We start from the raw sequence: 15,324 nt of genomic DNA, 5'->3' as shown, positions 1-15,324 counted from the left end.
ATTAATTGAGATATACTCATTTTACCTTGGGGTGTGTTATGTTAGAGTAACATATTATGTTACCACAAGTATCTGTCTACTCATTAACTCCATACCATATAAATAAATTTGTCTTAGAATGTGTTATGTTATTATCTAAGTTACTGTCACTATGACTAGCCCAAGTCAAAGTAGTACAATTATTGAAGTCAGGGCAAAATGAGTGTAGGCATGCAGATGCATGTAATCACCACCGAGCGTGCGTGCAGACGAGTGTAGGCTTGCACATGCATGTAGTCACGAGGCTTTGTTTCAATCAGCTCAGCTCAGTGCAGCGAGCCCTAGTGTTGGGTTGAATTTTCTATGTACTTGAGCAGCACATGTACCCGGAAAATAATTTAAGGAAACTGACATATAGATGCCCTCTTGTTCCCTGTCTCCGTCCTGGCGGCCCTTCTCGCTGAAATAGCCAACCTGGACAGGCCCCCAACTTAGCAACCTACCAGTGGCATGACACAACATGTTCACTGACATGTGGGTCCCTCGTAGATGGGACCAGAGGTTCAGTGGGTCACTAGCTAGGTTAGCTCGCTACTCGTGCCCCGGCGATGGATTCTTACGTGGGAGCGAGATGATACAGCGTGACAACAACAGTTTCACTCGGACGTGTGGTGCACTGGTGCGTCCTGCAGGGCCCCACACCGTCTCCAGAAACTACCTCGCCGGCCGGCGGATGCTGCGGTACAAATAGCCTCAGCTGACCACGAGAAGCACAAGTAACAAATAGCTGAGCGTCACACACACACACACACACAGAGAGAGAGAGAGAGAGAGAGAGAGAGAGAGAGAGCCGACGCCGGCAATGGAGCAGTGGAGGAACACGGCGGCGCAGGCGTCGGCTCGCAGCTTTACCTACATCAACGGGACGAATGCAGTAGTCGAGACCATCATTGACGCCCGCCAGCAGTACAGCCTGGCCGCCGAGGACTGCCGCAGATTCCGCCCGGGCGTGCATCCCTTGCCCAACGCCGGCCAGGGCGCTTCAGCAGGCGGCCTCATCATGGACCTCGCCATCGGCCGGATCAAGCGCATCAGCAGGTTCCACGCCGTACTGGGCACCGTCTTCTCCCTCTGCGTTGCGCACATCGGGCTCCAGGCCAACGCGCCGTGGTGGTGGGACAGGTGGCAACTCCACCACGCCGACGCTGCCCGCCACGCGGAGACAGCGCTGCAGTGCCTACACTCCACCAAGTCGCACGGCCATGCGGCCCTCGGCGTGTTCCACGTCATGCTCAGGCCGCCATCGCCGCGAGCAGTCGCCCACGTCTGGGCACCCGCGGCCGAGCAGCTCCTGCGCGGCGCCATCGACAATCTGGCCATGGCGGAGGCCGCGGTGGAGCGGATGCGCCCGGCCATTGTCGCCCAGTTCTTCGACGCCTCGATGCTTCTTCATGGCTGATCGCGCGTGCGGCATCGCAATCACCAATCTCTCTTGTGTTTTGTTCATCGGTACTTGCATGCACGAATTTACTTTTTCCCGGCCTCGGCTTTCCGTGGATCAAGAGGTTCAGGTGTCATATTTGTCGATCTGTGATTAGGGTGTAGACGAATGTGATCAAAGATTCGGCGATGACAGAACCGCACTGCACGTACGTACATCGGTCTGTAGCTTGTACAGCTACTAGCCACTTATTTCTACAACCTTCTTTAAACCCAATCCCCTATGTCAGTTGAATGCATGATCGATAAATCATGATTGGCGTGCCCTGAGCTTCAGAACTTTTTTGATTCACAGTCACAGAAGATGGCAAAACATGTTTCCAGTTGCATGCATGCACATGCACTACTGCAAAACGTACTAGTGGTATAGTAAGTAGTGCGAGTGCAACGCATGAAGTAGCTATATTTTGATGTAAAGAGGCATACAGCCAACAATCAAGGACGAAGACGCACGAATTATGGCCTGACGCTATATTTTGATGTAAAGAGGCATACAGCCAACAATGAAGGACGAAGACGCAGGAATTATGGCCTGGGTTGTCGTTTCCAAGTAGCTAGACTAACCGCGTAAAACACAACCCGGTAAAAGCAAAGTCGGGTAGGCATCGAATGGAGCTTGGATCGTCGCTTTGGGCTGTAAAACTTACACTGATTTTCCATACTGCTTTGCGGGTCCTTACACTTGTAGAAAACGGCCCATTTGTTCCGGATCTAGAGGCCCTTTAGCCCCTGTTCTAGAACCGGGACTAAAGGGCCGGTTCACATGCGAACTGCTGGAGATATAACTATTGGTATGACCCGCTCGGGAGGGGCCTGGTCGTACTTGCAAGTGTTCTTGAAGCCCAAGACCCAGGCCATGGATGGCAGTTTAGTTTAAGGCCCATGGCCCAGAGACGACTTAAGGCATGTAGTGTTAAAACCGCCATGTATGACATGACTTGTACTGTAAGACAAGAAATATTAATAGACCGAGCCGGACACTGTTTATGAGCCGGCCGTGACTCTGTAGAGCCGCAGGGTGTCGGCCTCTGTATATAAAGGGACGACCAGGCGGCGGTTCAGGGCAAGTAACATCAACTCGAGAGCTAGGTCAAGCGGTTTGCTCCCTGTTTATCGAGACATCAGCAATCCCACTCAAAACTGGACCGTAGGCTTTTACCTTCACCGTAAGGGGCCGAACCAGTATAAACCTCGTGTCCTTTGTCCCGATTAACCCCTTCAAGCTTCCTAGTTGCGATGGCTCCACGACTAAGTCCTTTCACTAGGACATCTGTCGTGACAATTCCACGACAGTTGGCGCCCACCGTGGGGCCAGCGCACGGTGGATTTGAGTTCTTGAAGGGCAGCTTCAAAGGGCTCAAGGGATACGCTGTGGACCGGATGACCAAGAGTCGTCGCGGCAAGCTCTACATGGACGACGCAGGCTGGGGCCCCGAGGGCGGCAAGATCGGCGAGCCGGGACCTGAGCCGGACATCTGCACCGACCTCGTCGAAACGGCTCAGCGCGCGAAACCCGCCCGGGCTCCGCCTGCTGTGAAGCATGCCTTCGTGGGATGCATCCATGAAGAGCTCTCTGAAAGATCGGCATCTGGCGGTGAGACGACCATCTACTCTGATGGCGGGTCATCCACAGAAGAGACAGATTCATTGTATCAACTGCAAGTCGGCGGGCTCGGGGGCTGTTCCGATCGCATCAGTATTTCGTATTGCTTCGAGCCGCCGAGCCGGGTTGGGATCTTCATGGCCGGCACACAACCTATCCAAAACTCCACAACTGCGGCAGCCATGGCCCCCGGGGCAGTAGCAGACGGGGCAGGAGGCCCTGTGCACTCGCCGGCTTAGGTGTTGATGGATCTGAAAGATAAGCTGACCACTCTGTTAACCGCCGTGGTCAACCCGGCGGACCAAGCTTGTCACTACTAGGAAAATGCTTATAGATAGAAGTTTACCAGTAGCACCTGTTTATGACCCCACGCTACTAGTATTTACCAGTAGCGCTGGACAGAAAACATGCTACTGCTAATATATAACAGCAGCGTTTGTTTGCTTGGGCCGCACTACTATTACATGAGCCGCAGGGCAAAAACAATAGCCCACTTAGCTGTAGCGTTTGTTTTGAACGGGCGCTACAGCTAGTGGGCTTAGCAGTAGTGCCGGCCTCTACCAGCGCTACTACTAGAGCAAAAGAAAACCGGCCCGAGCGCCCCGCACCCCTCACTCTCACAATCGATCCCCTCCGCCCGACGACGCTGCCGCGGTTAGGGTTCGTCCCCAGCCGCCTCACCCCTGTCAACGGTGCCATGTGCAGCCACCACGCGCGGTAGCCTCGAGCCTCCTCCGACGCTCCAGCCCCGTAAGTACCCCTCAATCTCCTCCTCCCTGCGCGCCACACTAGCTAGGCTCCAATCGATTTTCCACGGCGGCTCGCCATGTTTTGGGATTTAGGGATTGCACGGTGGCTCCGCGCTTCGATGCGACATGCTCCTCGCGTGATTGGGGAGAGAGTAGAGAGAGGGGTTAGGTGAGAGAAGTAGAGGCTTTTTGTTGCTCACCGAAACTTAGGAGAGAGTAGAGAGAAGTCACTACAAGAAATATGTCAACTAGTGACCTTCTGTCAGTGACCCTGGAAGAATTGGTCATAGATCTATGACCATTTCAAACCAATTGGTCAAAAGCTATTCGGGGGGCTCCAAACTGTAAACTATAACGACCATTTTGGTCAGAAAGGTCGTAATTTCCTTACACGAAATGGTCATAAAGCATATAGCACTGGTCTGCTGCCTTATTTCTAGCTGATCATGACCAATATAGATGGTCATAACCTTATAAATTATGGTGGGTTGCTATGACTAGGTGCCACCTCATCAGTTTTGCCTATGTGTCATGTCCATGTGGCAGTTTTTGCCCTAGGTTGTGAAGCAACCTATATTTCTGTCATTCCCAAAATTCCCCAAAAAATCTCATAAATTCCTTGGGTCATATCTTCGCCAAATATGTAAAAAACCGTCCTTGCCTAGTTCAAAAATAATTCAAAAATATTCATTTTCCTATATTGTTCAGAAAAATACTTTGTGAAGGAAGTACCACATTGGCACGTCCAAATGGTATCCATTTTCTACGGTGCTTTCCTATGCCCAAATAACCATCCTCCACCAAATTCCAGCTCAATCCATTCATTATTTTGAGCCCAGCTTCAACATTCGTATTTATGTCGAGTGTTGTACTTTGCAAATCAAGTACCACCTAGGCTCCTCCTTTTGAGCTGAAAATTTGTGAAGACAGTCTCCTTAGTAATTGGTCATCCTCATCCAAAAATCACGCCCATTAGCCATGTGCATTTCCCGTACCACTAATCAAACACTTGGCTGCTTATTCATGTTTGAGCATCGATCGGTCTCCTCGTGAGAATCTTATGTTGTGATTTTCTTCCTAGCACCTACCTGGGGAGTGCCCAACCCACTAGACATGCCTAGGCCACCCAGAACAAATGGCAACGCCATAGTCACACGGTGACCACGCGGCGGGCATGCGAGTTTACGCGCTCTAGAGTTGGGGCCCTCGGCCATCGTCCAAACCTCGACGTATCGCCACCAAACCATGTATTTATGATTAAATAGGTACTTATGTACCTATAAATGATTTTTAGAAAAAATAAATAGCAAACTATGAGGCAGCTGCAGTTCAAATTTGACCCGCTTCCAACTGAATCGGCGAGAATTTGTACTTTTCACCAGAGGTGGATCAAAAACTTTTGACACCCAACCATTTTGTCAATTGTGCATTAAATATGGCCTAGTATTTTAGAAAATTGATCTGGTCCAATTTTACAACAAATATATGGTAGGTCCTTCACAAAAAAACTCATTCCAAGCACTCGGAAAATGGAAAATGAATTTTCCGTGCAAAGAAAATGAAAACTCCCTTAGGCAACATTGTTTGGAATTCCAAGATGCGCCCTTGTGCACAATATGAGATTATTTAAACAAACTATGTCATGAATGTGGCCATAGGATTGATCATTTGCCTTGAAAACCATGAATCTTCATTCATGATAGCTCATTTCTGAGAACACTTTTTGAAAATAATTGTCGTATTACAAGTTTATTATTTTTCCTGGAAACTTGGTCACATATAATGACACAATGCGAAGGTTTTGCAATTTTTGATTTTTTTGAATTTTTTATGCCCGTTTCAAAATGCGGTCAAAACGGCGGGCTTAACCGTTCCAAGCTAGTGGTTGAATATTGAATTTTTTTGATGTTTCTCTGATTAAATAGATACTTATGTACCTATAAATGATTTTTGCAAAAAATAAATAGCAAACTATGAGGCAGCTGCAGTTCAAATTTGACCCGCTTCCAACTGAATCGGCAAGAATTTGTCTTTTTTACAGGTGGATCAAAACTTTTGGCACCCAACCATTTTATCAATTGTGCATTAAATATGGCCTAGTATTTTATAAAATTGATCTGGTCCAATTTTACAACAAATATATAATAGGTCCTTCACCAAAAAAACTCATTTCAGGCACTCGGAAAATGGAAAATGAATTTTCTGTGCAAAGAAAATGAAAACTCCCTTAGGAAACATTGTCTGGAATTCGAAGATGCACCCTTGTGCACAATGTGAGATCATTTGAAGAAACTATGCCATGAATGTGGCCATAAGATTGATCATTTGGCTTGAAAGCCATGAATCTTCATGCATGATAGCTCATTTCTGAGAACACTTTTTAAAAATAATTACCGTATTAAAAGTTTATTATTTTTCCTGGAAACTTGGTCACATATAATGACACAATGCGAAGGTTTCCCAATTTTTTGTTTTTTTGAATTTTTTATGCCCGTTTCAAAATGCGGTCAAAACGGCGGGAATGACCGTTCCTAGCTAGTGGTTGAATATTGGAATTTTTTGATGTTTCTCTGATTAAATAGATACTTATGTACCTAGGAATGATTTTTGAAAAAAATAAAGAGCAAACTATAAGGCAGCTGTAGTTCAAATTTGACCCGCTTCCAATTGAATCGGCGAAAATTTGTCTTTTTCACCAGAGGTGGATAAAAACTTTTAACACCTAACTATTTGGTCAATTGTGCATTAAATATGTCCTAATATTTTATAAATTTGATTTGGTACAATTTTACAACAAATATATTATAGGTCCTTCACAAAAAAAACTTATTTTGTGCACTCAAAAAATGGAAAATTGATTTTTCATGCAAAGAAAATGAAAACTCCCTTTGTCAATAGTGTTTGCAAATCCACGATGTAAACTTGTGCAAAATATGATATCATTTGAAGAAACTGTGCCATGAATGTGGCCATAAGATTGATCATTTGGCTTGAAACCCATGAATCTTCATGCATGATATCTCATTTCTGAGAACATTTTATAAAATAATTGCCGTATTACAAGTTTATAATTTTTCCTGATAACTTGGTCACATATAATGACACAATGCGAAGGTTTTCCCATTTTTTTGATTTTTTTTGAATTTTTTATGCCCTTTTCAAAATGCGGTCAAAACGGCGAGAATGACCGTTCCTAGCTAGTGGTTGAATCTTAGAATTTTTTTGGTGTTTCTCTGATTAAATAGATACTTATGTACCTAAAATGATTTTTAGAAAAAATAAAGAGCAAACTATAAGGCAGCTGCTGTTCAAATTTGACCCGCTTCCAGCTGAATCGGCGGAAATTTGTCTTTTCCACCAGAGGTGGATAAAAACATTTAACACCTAACAATTTGGTCAATTGTGCATTAAATATGTCCTAATATTCTATAAAATTGATTTGGTACAATTTTACAACAAATATATTATAGGTCCTTCACAAAAAAACTTATTTTGTGCACTTGAAAAAAGGAAAATTGATTTTTCATGCAAAGAAAATGAAAACTCCCTTTGTCAATATTGTTTGCAAATTCATGATGTAAACTTGTGCAAAATATGATATCATTTGAACAAATATTTGATAGGACTTTCATAAAAAAAACTCATTTTGAGCACTGAAAAATGGAATGAATTTTTTTATCTTGAATCGATCACGACCAATTTATATGATCATAAGGTCATCAAATGGTTTGCTGCGTTCTGATTGGACCATGAGCATATCACGCGGATCACGCATCAACCACCGTCGGATACTTCCGGATCCAACGGCCCAAACCCACCCGAGCCAAAACCCTAGGTCAGTCCTCATGGACATTTTCTACCCAGCCCCCCGCCTCCATTCTTTCTCTCCCTCCCTCCCCCGCCTCCACCAGCGAGCCCCTCTTCTCTCCCTTGCTCCGATCTGGTGGAGCCGCCGCCCCCAACCTCTCTCTCCGACTACGATCCGCCGCCGCCTCCAACTGCTCCCACCCCACTCCTCTTCCCCTCCTCCTTGGGTAGCCCAGTCGTCATCGCGACCGAGGACCAGAGACGCGTGCGGGAAGCTCAAGGCGGAGGAGGAGCAGCGGTGGCGGCGGCGGCGAGTCAGGGCGAGGCCAGCACCGAGGACCAGATCTCGCTCCTGCCGCCTCCCGGGGATGCCCGCGCGGGCCTTCGGCGGAGCTAGGCCCCGCGCTCCTATTCGTTGGCGCCTGCGCTTGGGAGAATCGAGGGCAGGTTGTGCGCGGCCCTCGTCAGCCGCATCTGCTAAGGTGGTGGCCGGGCCGGCGGCGGAGGTGGCGGCCCGGCTGTGAGGGGAGGTCACGTGGTGAGGAGCGATGGATCCACCGGCGAGGACGGGCGTGGCTCATACAAGGGGGGAGGCTCTTACAGCGGGAGGACCGGCGAGGGTGGGCATGGCTCATACCAGGCGGGAGGCTCTTGCGGCGGGAGGACCGGCGAGGGTGGGCAGGGCTCATACCACAGGGAAGGCTCATACGGCGGGAGGTCCGGCGGAGACGGCGCCGGGCATGGGCATGGGCATGGAGGGAGCGCACGTGGTGGGCGTGGCGCGCGCGGATCCGAGCATGAGCAGGCCAACGGTTTCTGGGGAGGCCTTCGGCGCCGCCTGAAGAAGGTGCGTCTCGTCTCCCGTGTTACATGTACCCTTCTGTGTTGCCAAAGTACCTGCTGCTGCTTGCGTTCTCAGATTCATGTTGGTTTGAACAGACGCTTGATGAACGTGACCTGGTGGAGGCCCTCGAGGAGCTGCATTACCAAGTAGAGGTTCGTGATTGACCATTCAAGCTTGCTTTATTGTGCTGATTGTTTCTGCTATTTCCGTTTTTCTGACATGCCTGGAGTAATGTTGCTGCATCTTTGCTGCGTGTCAAATGCTGGTTGCTTGATACTGCTATAAATTCTCGTTGCTGTGTTGTTTTACTAGACTGATTTATCTTAGATCCTTAGCCGTTATGTTCATGAAACTGGAGATGGCTTGATTGTCTATATTGGGTTGATGATCTTTGGGAGCTGCAGTACCAAATTGAGGTTCATGATTAACGACTGGAATTGCTAATGTCGTCGATGCTTTTTTTGTTTCCCTGGCTTGTCTCACTTGCTACTTTTGTTTTCATGATGTGTGGCTCGAGTAACATTTCTGCATGTTTGCTGTTTGTCAAATACTGGTTGCTGAAACTGCTATAGGCAGTAGTACCTGTGTTGTTACCTTTCTGATTTATAGATGCTTAGTTGTTTGCCTGTTTGTTATGTTTATGAAACTGGAGATTCCTTGATTGTCTCAATTAATTGGGTTGACGATTTTAGGAGCTGGAGTACCAAGTTGAGGTTCATGATTAACCACAAGAATTGCTTGATTGCTTGATTGCATTTCACTTCTGTACGTTGGACTAGCTAGCTAGGATCAACCCTGCATTCAAAACTATTGTCGTTATTAGTACTAGCTTGCTAGCTTCACTCTGCTGGCATTTATGTTTATTTGACTATATATCCTGTTTAGGTGTCGCAACCTAGGATCGTAGTTCTTGCCCCCGTATCATGGCTTTAGGGTACTAATACTGTATGTATGGTTGCAATGCAACTCTTTTGGGTAAGAGGTTGGTATTGAGAAGTGAATACATTTTATTGACGCGGTTTCTGTTCTGTGGATCTAAGTAATATCTGTGGCAAGTAGGAGCCATGCTAGTAAATGATTTCTGTGCCCTGATCTGGTCTGGGGTAGAATTGCAGATTGGCAAGGCCGGTGGTGAGAAGTGGAAGTCCTGAGTGATGATGTAAGTTGCCCGTCTCCCCCCTCTCTGTTACCACTCGATCATGTGTTGGTCACTTCCTTCTGTCTTCAGTGTTTGCTCGGTGTCGTGATGACAATGTGATCGCCCCTGTGTTGGTTTTCGTGTCAGTTTGGCTAGTGCTCCACCTAGTTTGTCAGTTAGATTTCGAATTCAGTCGCTATGCAATGGCTGATCTACTGCCTGTGCTCAATTCGGTCGTATAAATCAAATATGATTACTGCTGGCTGTGGAGGGGCTTTTTTCTGGAGCAATCAGTCAGTAGGAGGGGCTTTCTGCTGCTTGTTTTTTGCTTCAGTTGGGTACATGAATCTCTGGTTATAAGGATTTCAGAGCCAGGACTTGTTCTGAATCTCTGTTTGTTTCATGATGCTAGTCCGCACTTGCAGTATATACTCCTAAGGTTATGCATGCCTGATCAGTACCGGTGTGAGATGTTGATTCATGTATCCGTGTTTGGTGCGACATTCATGCACCTCGTCGTGTGTAATTATTCTGTTTGTACGAGACCTACGGTATATACTTACCAGTATTGTCTACTGTGATTGAGTATTTATTGATTGTGCTCCGACTGCGTATTATTTACCCATTTGCATCTTCTTAATCTAGCATCAAAGCCCCCCCCAAAAACAAATAATCCTTTAAATCCTTATTTGTTCTATATGTATGTACTGTTGGCTGACATACTTACGTGTTCTTTTTTGTGGATTAACAGAGGAGGAAGCAAACTTGCTGAAGCAAACTTTCCCGGCAAGAACGGATCCCTCAAGGTAACCCCAATGTCTTCCAGTTTGCACTTTGCTCATCAACAATACTGATCAATCGATAGGTAGATGCTGACCCTCTCTTTTCGTGATGTATGGCTATTGCAGCTGGACGAATGGGTGTTGTGCCGGATGTACAACAAGAAGAACAACTGGGAGAAGGTCAAGGTGGAGCAGGACATGGCCGTGGAGGCATGGCCTGGACGCTCGTCAACCTCGGCCACTTCGTGGTACCCGCCTCTCCCCCTCCCCTCCCTCCCTCGCTTACACGTCCTTGACTCCCATGGATCTGAAGGCTTGCGGGTTGTGTTTGTTTACCTCGATTGCTTGCTTCGTGCAGTCAGGAATTGGGGGAGATTGTTTGCATCTTCCCACCCTTCGCCTCCCCTAGCTACAAATGCTACGACACATTCGCCAATCCTGCCAACTAATAAAGTGTATTCTAGTTTGAAGTTTACTGTTTCATAATAGCCAAATAAATAGCCTGCATTTAATCATTCTTTTTCTACTTTAAATATAATAATGTAGTGGCAAAATTCATGAAATCATTATGGCAGTAAATACTGCAGTTCTAGTTGGCCCAACCTCAATTCTGGAAGTACAAATTATTGCTATTTTTCTCATTAGATTATAGCATGAAACATACTATGAGAAATTATTTCTCTATTGTCATTGCTTTCCTAATTGAATCTTCATTTCAGATTACATACCACTTCTTCCACTGGAAGAAGGGAACTCGATTCGCTGATGATCAGGGGATGTATAATAGATTGACTTGGTGGGAGCAAATGGACAACGGCAAGCAGCTTACTCGCAACAGAAATTTTTTTGTTGTGGTTCCTGTAGTCCTGTATGTGTTATTCTGTTTCAATTTTATTAATACTGCTTTTGGGAGCTTACTTGGCAAGGAACAACATGGCAGGATGTATGCACAAAGATTGATTCTGGCTAGTCAAATACTACACTTATTCATTAATTATGCAAAGAACACTTGTTAGTAACATCTAGGTCTAACTTGCATATTCACGCCATTATACATGTGTAAGGATTGGGCATTGCTCTATTGCTCTATTCACACCATTATACGTGTGTAAAAATTGTTCAATTAACTTCATTATCATTAATAATTGATTATTCACTTTTGGTTAGTAGTAACTTTAACTTGGCGGCAAACTGGTTAAATACTTGGCTGTGATCACGTTTGTGGTTGGTGTGCGAGCAAGCAAAATCAGAAATGATCCGAACTGATCATATTATTTTTGCGTTTGCTAGAATTGTCCATGGACATTTAATCTGTTTTGTGTATAGTAGGTAAAATAGCAGAGTACACCAATTACCATTTTGTCTGCTGATAGACACTTCCAAAGACCTTTTAGCACAGAGTTCATATAGTTACATAGTGCTTTTTAGCTTACGTATCATACAGTTATGCAGTGCTCCCTACACTGTCTGTTTACTATATATATCATTCATGTATTCTTGGATAGTGCAGACTACATACCATGGCGAATTAACTACAATTTTCCACAATTTGCAGCGGCCGTGCTCCACCAGCTATTTTTTGGTTCTTGCAATCAGGGGACTTCCTTGCAAGACAGGGCCCGCCCTCTTTTGCTTCTTCTACTACCTACTGTTGCTGATTGGTCTATGCACAATTGATAATCCATCAATGTTTATTTGCTACTTCTGTAGTAGCTGATATGCTTGATGCGTGTATCTCTATCTCCTTACAGCTTTGCTAGAACCATAAATCCTGATGCATGATGATTATAGTCTGGTTTGCTAGATCTGTTCTATTGGTGCTTAAAATTTGACATGCCTGGATTCTGAACTTTTCATTTCTATGATCAATTTAGTTAGAGTTGCACATGTCAGTATACTATATACCAAAAAAACCGTAGCTAGTGAGAACATTTCACTCCATGAACATATACTGGTTAGTGTTAGTCATACTATTTATCTACATGGCATTTCCTGTCAATTCTTGCTTATAAGTTATTGGATTCCTCATTGGCTATTGTTTGATGTTCTGTACACATTCTTATTCTTATATTTTCATTCTTATCCTTTGCACAGGTGAAGTGCGAATCGAAGTCCGAAGCTGTGAAGCATATCAACAAGTAGTAGCATATTATGTGTTGTAATTGTAGGCAGTAGTAGGCATATCTGGCTTGTAGTATACTGTAATGATTATGATAGACTAATGTATTGTTGTTTTGGATCAATTTTGATTGCTCTCTGGTCTAATAATTATTGTGTATGTGGTTTGAATACCTGTGAAATGGAAACCTGACAATGGAGTCCAAGATATAATGGTTGTTTGGCAAAGTTAAATTTTTTGATGTGTGGGACCAATTTTGGGATAAGCATGACAAGTAGGACCAATCTGTGGTGGGACCAGCTGTAAAATAAAATGGCTGAAAATAGAAAATCAATAGACCGGCAAAAAGGCCAAGCCCTAGAAAATAAAAGGCCAAATTGTTGGGCTAGGCTCATGTAGCTAGAGAAAATTAACAGAAAATATATCTTAAAAAGGCTGAATTAATGGGCTCGGCCCATCTAAAGCACTGAAATGGATCGGGCTGATTCTAAGTAACGACATTTTCAATTGGTCATAGTTTTGCCACGTCAGATTGCCACGTTGGATCTGACGTGGCTTGGGCAGACAGCCAGTGACCAAAACAAAAGGTCATGCGTTCAATGACCTTCTGTTTTGGTCGTAAACGTCTACGACCTTCTCACAGAGAAGGTCATTAATTTTAATTTACGACTGCCAGCTTTTGACCTTCTGTTTTTGGTCACAACAAGGTTGCAAATGAAAAACAGTGACCTTTCAGTGACCAATAGTCAAGGTCACAAGTTGACATATTTCTTGTAGTGAGTAGCTAGAGAAGTAGAGGCTTTTAGCACATATAATTGAAACTTGGGTTTCAATTCTTGGCTACTGCCCCTGGAGGAGTGGCGGCGGCGGCGGTGCCTAGTGTTCTAGGGTTTAGAGGGGGGGCATCCATGTCGTGCTTTTCTCGGAGAGGAGCCATGGGCGGCATTGGTTGCCATGTGCCGTTTTGTGTAGATGATAGGCTTCTGCAATGGGAATGATTATCCATCGTCTGTGGTTGCGCGAACGCCTTCACACGCTCAAGTTTATCGATGGTGGTTGTAGGATCGGCTCCCCTTCTGAAATGGTTGAATGGGTGCTTTCGAGATACGCTCCTAGAGCCTTGGTGTCGTCTAGGGCGTGATTTCGTTGTCCACAATTGAGCGGGCAAACCGCATCTTCCAGGGCTGGCGCGCTCGTCCTGAAGATGGTGTGCTGGCGGGAGCTAGTAGCTAAGCTAGCTAACGTGATCGGCCGAGGACGAGAGCGTCCCATCGTATCACGTTGTCACGATACATGACTATTGTTTCTGACATTTAGGATCATTGATGTAGTACTTCTAACTACTTGTCATTCCTGCACTGGAACAACCATAGTGCTCGACCGTAGAATCGTGAGCATTTTTTTAGCTCTGATATGACAGCGACGGTTGAGGGTTTCAATTCTTGGCTACTGCCACTAGCAGCTAAGAAGTTGTTATGATGCTGTTAGTGAGCCCATTTTTGGTAAATTTCAGAAAAAGAAAACACAGATAGACAAAGAGTTGTATCTCATCGAAAAGGGGGGTGTTTGCCTTTTATAGTTTTAATTATTGTGCATCTGATGCCAAAGGTGGAATGGATGTTTACTTATTGTGTTCTGGAAGATTCTAAGCTGGTTCAACTTTTGGATGTGGGAATAGATAAAGTGTTCCCCTGGACTAAACTTTATGTTTCCTTTTTAGTTGTTATTTTGCTTGCCATGTGAACTCTATCAAAACTTTATGTTTACTTTTTGGATCGTTAATCCTTTAATCATATTGCTTTAGGGAAATGGCGCCACCACCACTACCACCATGTCGACGGTGCAAGTCAAGGTGCGCCAGCAACCTTGCAACTGGCACGCTGTTTGGCATCTACTTTGAGTCTAGTTTTCTTCATGCGGCGGTAATAAATTATATGAAACTAGTAACTACTATTTTGTTTTTTGTGTTATTGGCATTAATGCATCATGTATATATCATTTTGCTTTTTGTACACAGATCGCCCCTTGCAATGTGAGGTCAGAATTCAACAATCTGACTGGAGACTCTGTGACCTTTGAGGCTCCTGGGCCCCCTACACTATGGAGATCAAGAAAGGACGAAAGATGATGTGGGTGGGAGGAGATAGATGGGTCCGTTTCATGGACAACATGCATATCACCGGTGGTGAGTTGATCAGCTTCTCTTTTAGAGCTGAAAGACCCAAGCTGGCCGTGATTTATGTCAACGAAGAAGAAGATTATGAGGATGATGCGGATGATGACGGCCCACTCGGTGATGTCATTGTAGCTCAAAGAATGAAGTTGAGCGAGGAGGAGGTGTGCAACCTATGGGACATCATTCCCCCACGTGCTGACTTCGTCGGGGTGCCATTCGTGACCCGCCTTACAAGTACCATGGTTGATCGGCATATCATGGTATGTTGCATTTACGGTAGTTTTTAGAGTAATTTGATGATATGCTTTATTGTTATACTTAGTGTAGAGTCCGATGATATATATGCTTAGTGAATCTTATATGCTTTATTGTTATACTTAGTATAGAGTCCGATGATATATATGCTTAGTGAATCTTATATGCTTTATTGTTATACTTAGTGTAGAGTCCGATGATATATATGCTAAGTGAATCTTATATGCTTAGTGAATCTTATGTGCTTAGTGAATATTATATGCTTTATTGTTATACTTAGTGTAGACTCCGATGATATATATGCTTCGTGAATCTTATATGCTTATTGAATCTTATATGCTTAGTGAATCTTATATGCTTTATTGTTATACT

General features: G+C 44.9%; 1 protein-coding gene and 1 long non-coding RNA gene across 4 annotated transcripts; both read left to right on the top strand.

Annotated features, from left to right (window-relative positions):
- The first annotated feature begins 803 nt into the window (after positions 1-803).
- Positions 804-1,696, top strand: LOC119280925. Its single transcript, XM_037561606.1, has one exon. The coding sequence runs from the start codon at positions 842-844 to the stop codon at positions 1,436-1,438; it is 597 nt and encodes a 198-aa protein (XP_037417503.1). The 5' UTR covers positions 804-841; the 3' UTR covers positions 1,439-1,696.
- Positions 1,697-7,704: 6,008 nt separating this feature from the next.
- Positions 7,705-12,719, top strand: LOC119275013. Of its 3 annotated transcripts, none has more exons than XR_005135408.1 (7): positions 7,705-8,485; positions 8,578-8,634; positions 9,598-9,641; positions 10,372-10,426; positions 10,529-10,650; positions 11,122-11,270; positions 11,958-12,719. It is a non-coding gene; the product is annotated as an uncharacterized LOC119275013 (long non-coding RNA). The 3 variants fall into 3 exon arrangements; XR_005135409.1 differs by having other exon boundaries at positions 12,497-12,716; XR_005135407.1 differs by lacking the exon at positions 11,958-12,719 and having other exon boundaries at positions 11,122-11,503.
- Positions 12,720-15,324: the final 2,605 nt, after the last annotated feature.

The sequence above is a fragment of the Triticum dicoccoides genome, chromosome 3B, assembly GCF_002162155.2.
Source record: "Triticum dicoccoides isolate Atlit2015 ecotype Zavitan chromosome 3B, WEW_v2.0, whole genome shotgun sequence".
NCBI lineage: Eukaryota > Viridiplantae > Streptophyta > Magnoliopsida > Poales > Poaceae > Triticum > Triticum dicoccoides.
Note: the sequence above shows the minus strand (reverse complement) of the source record. Positions and strands in the feature narration are given on the sequence as shown.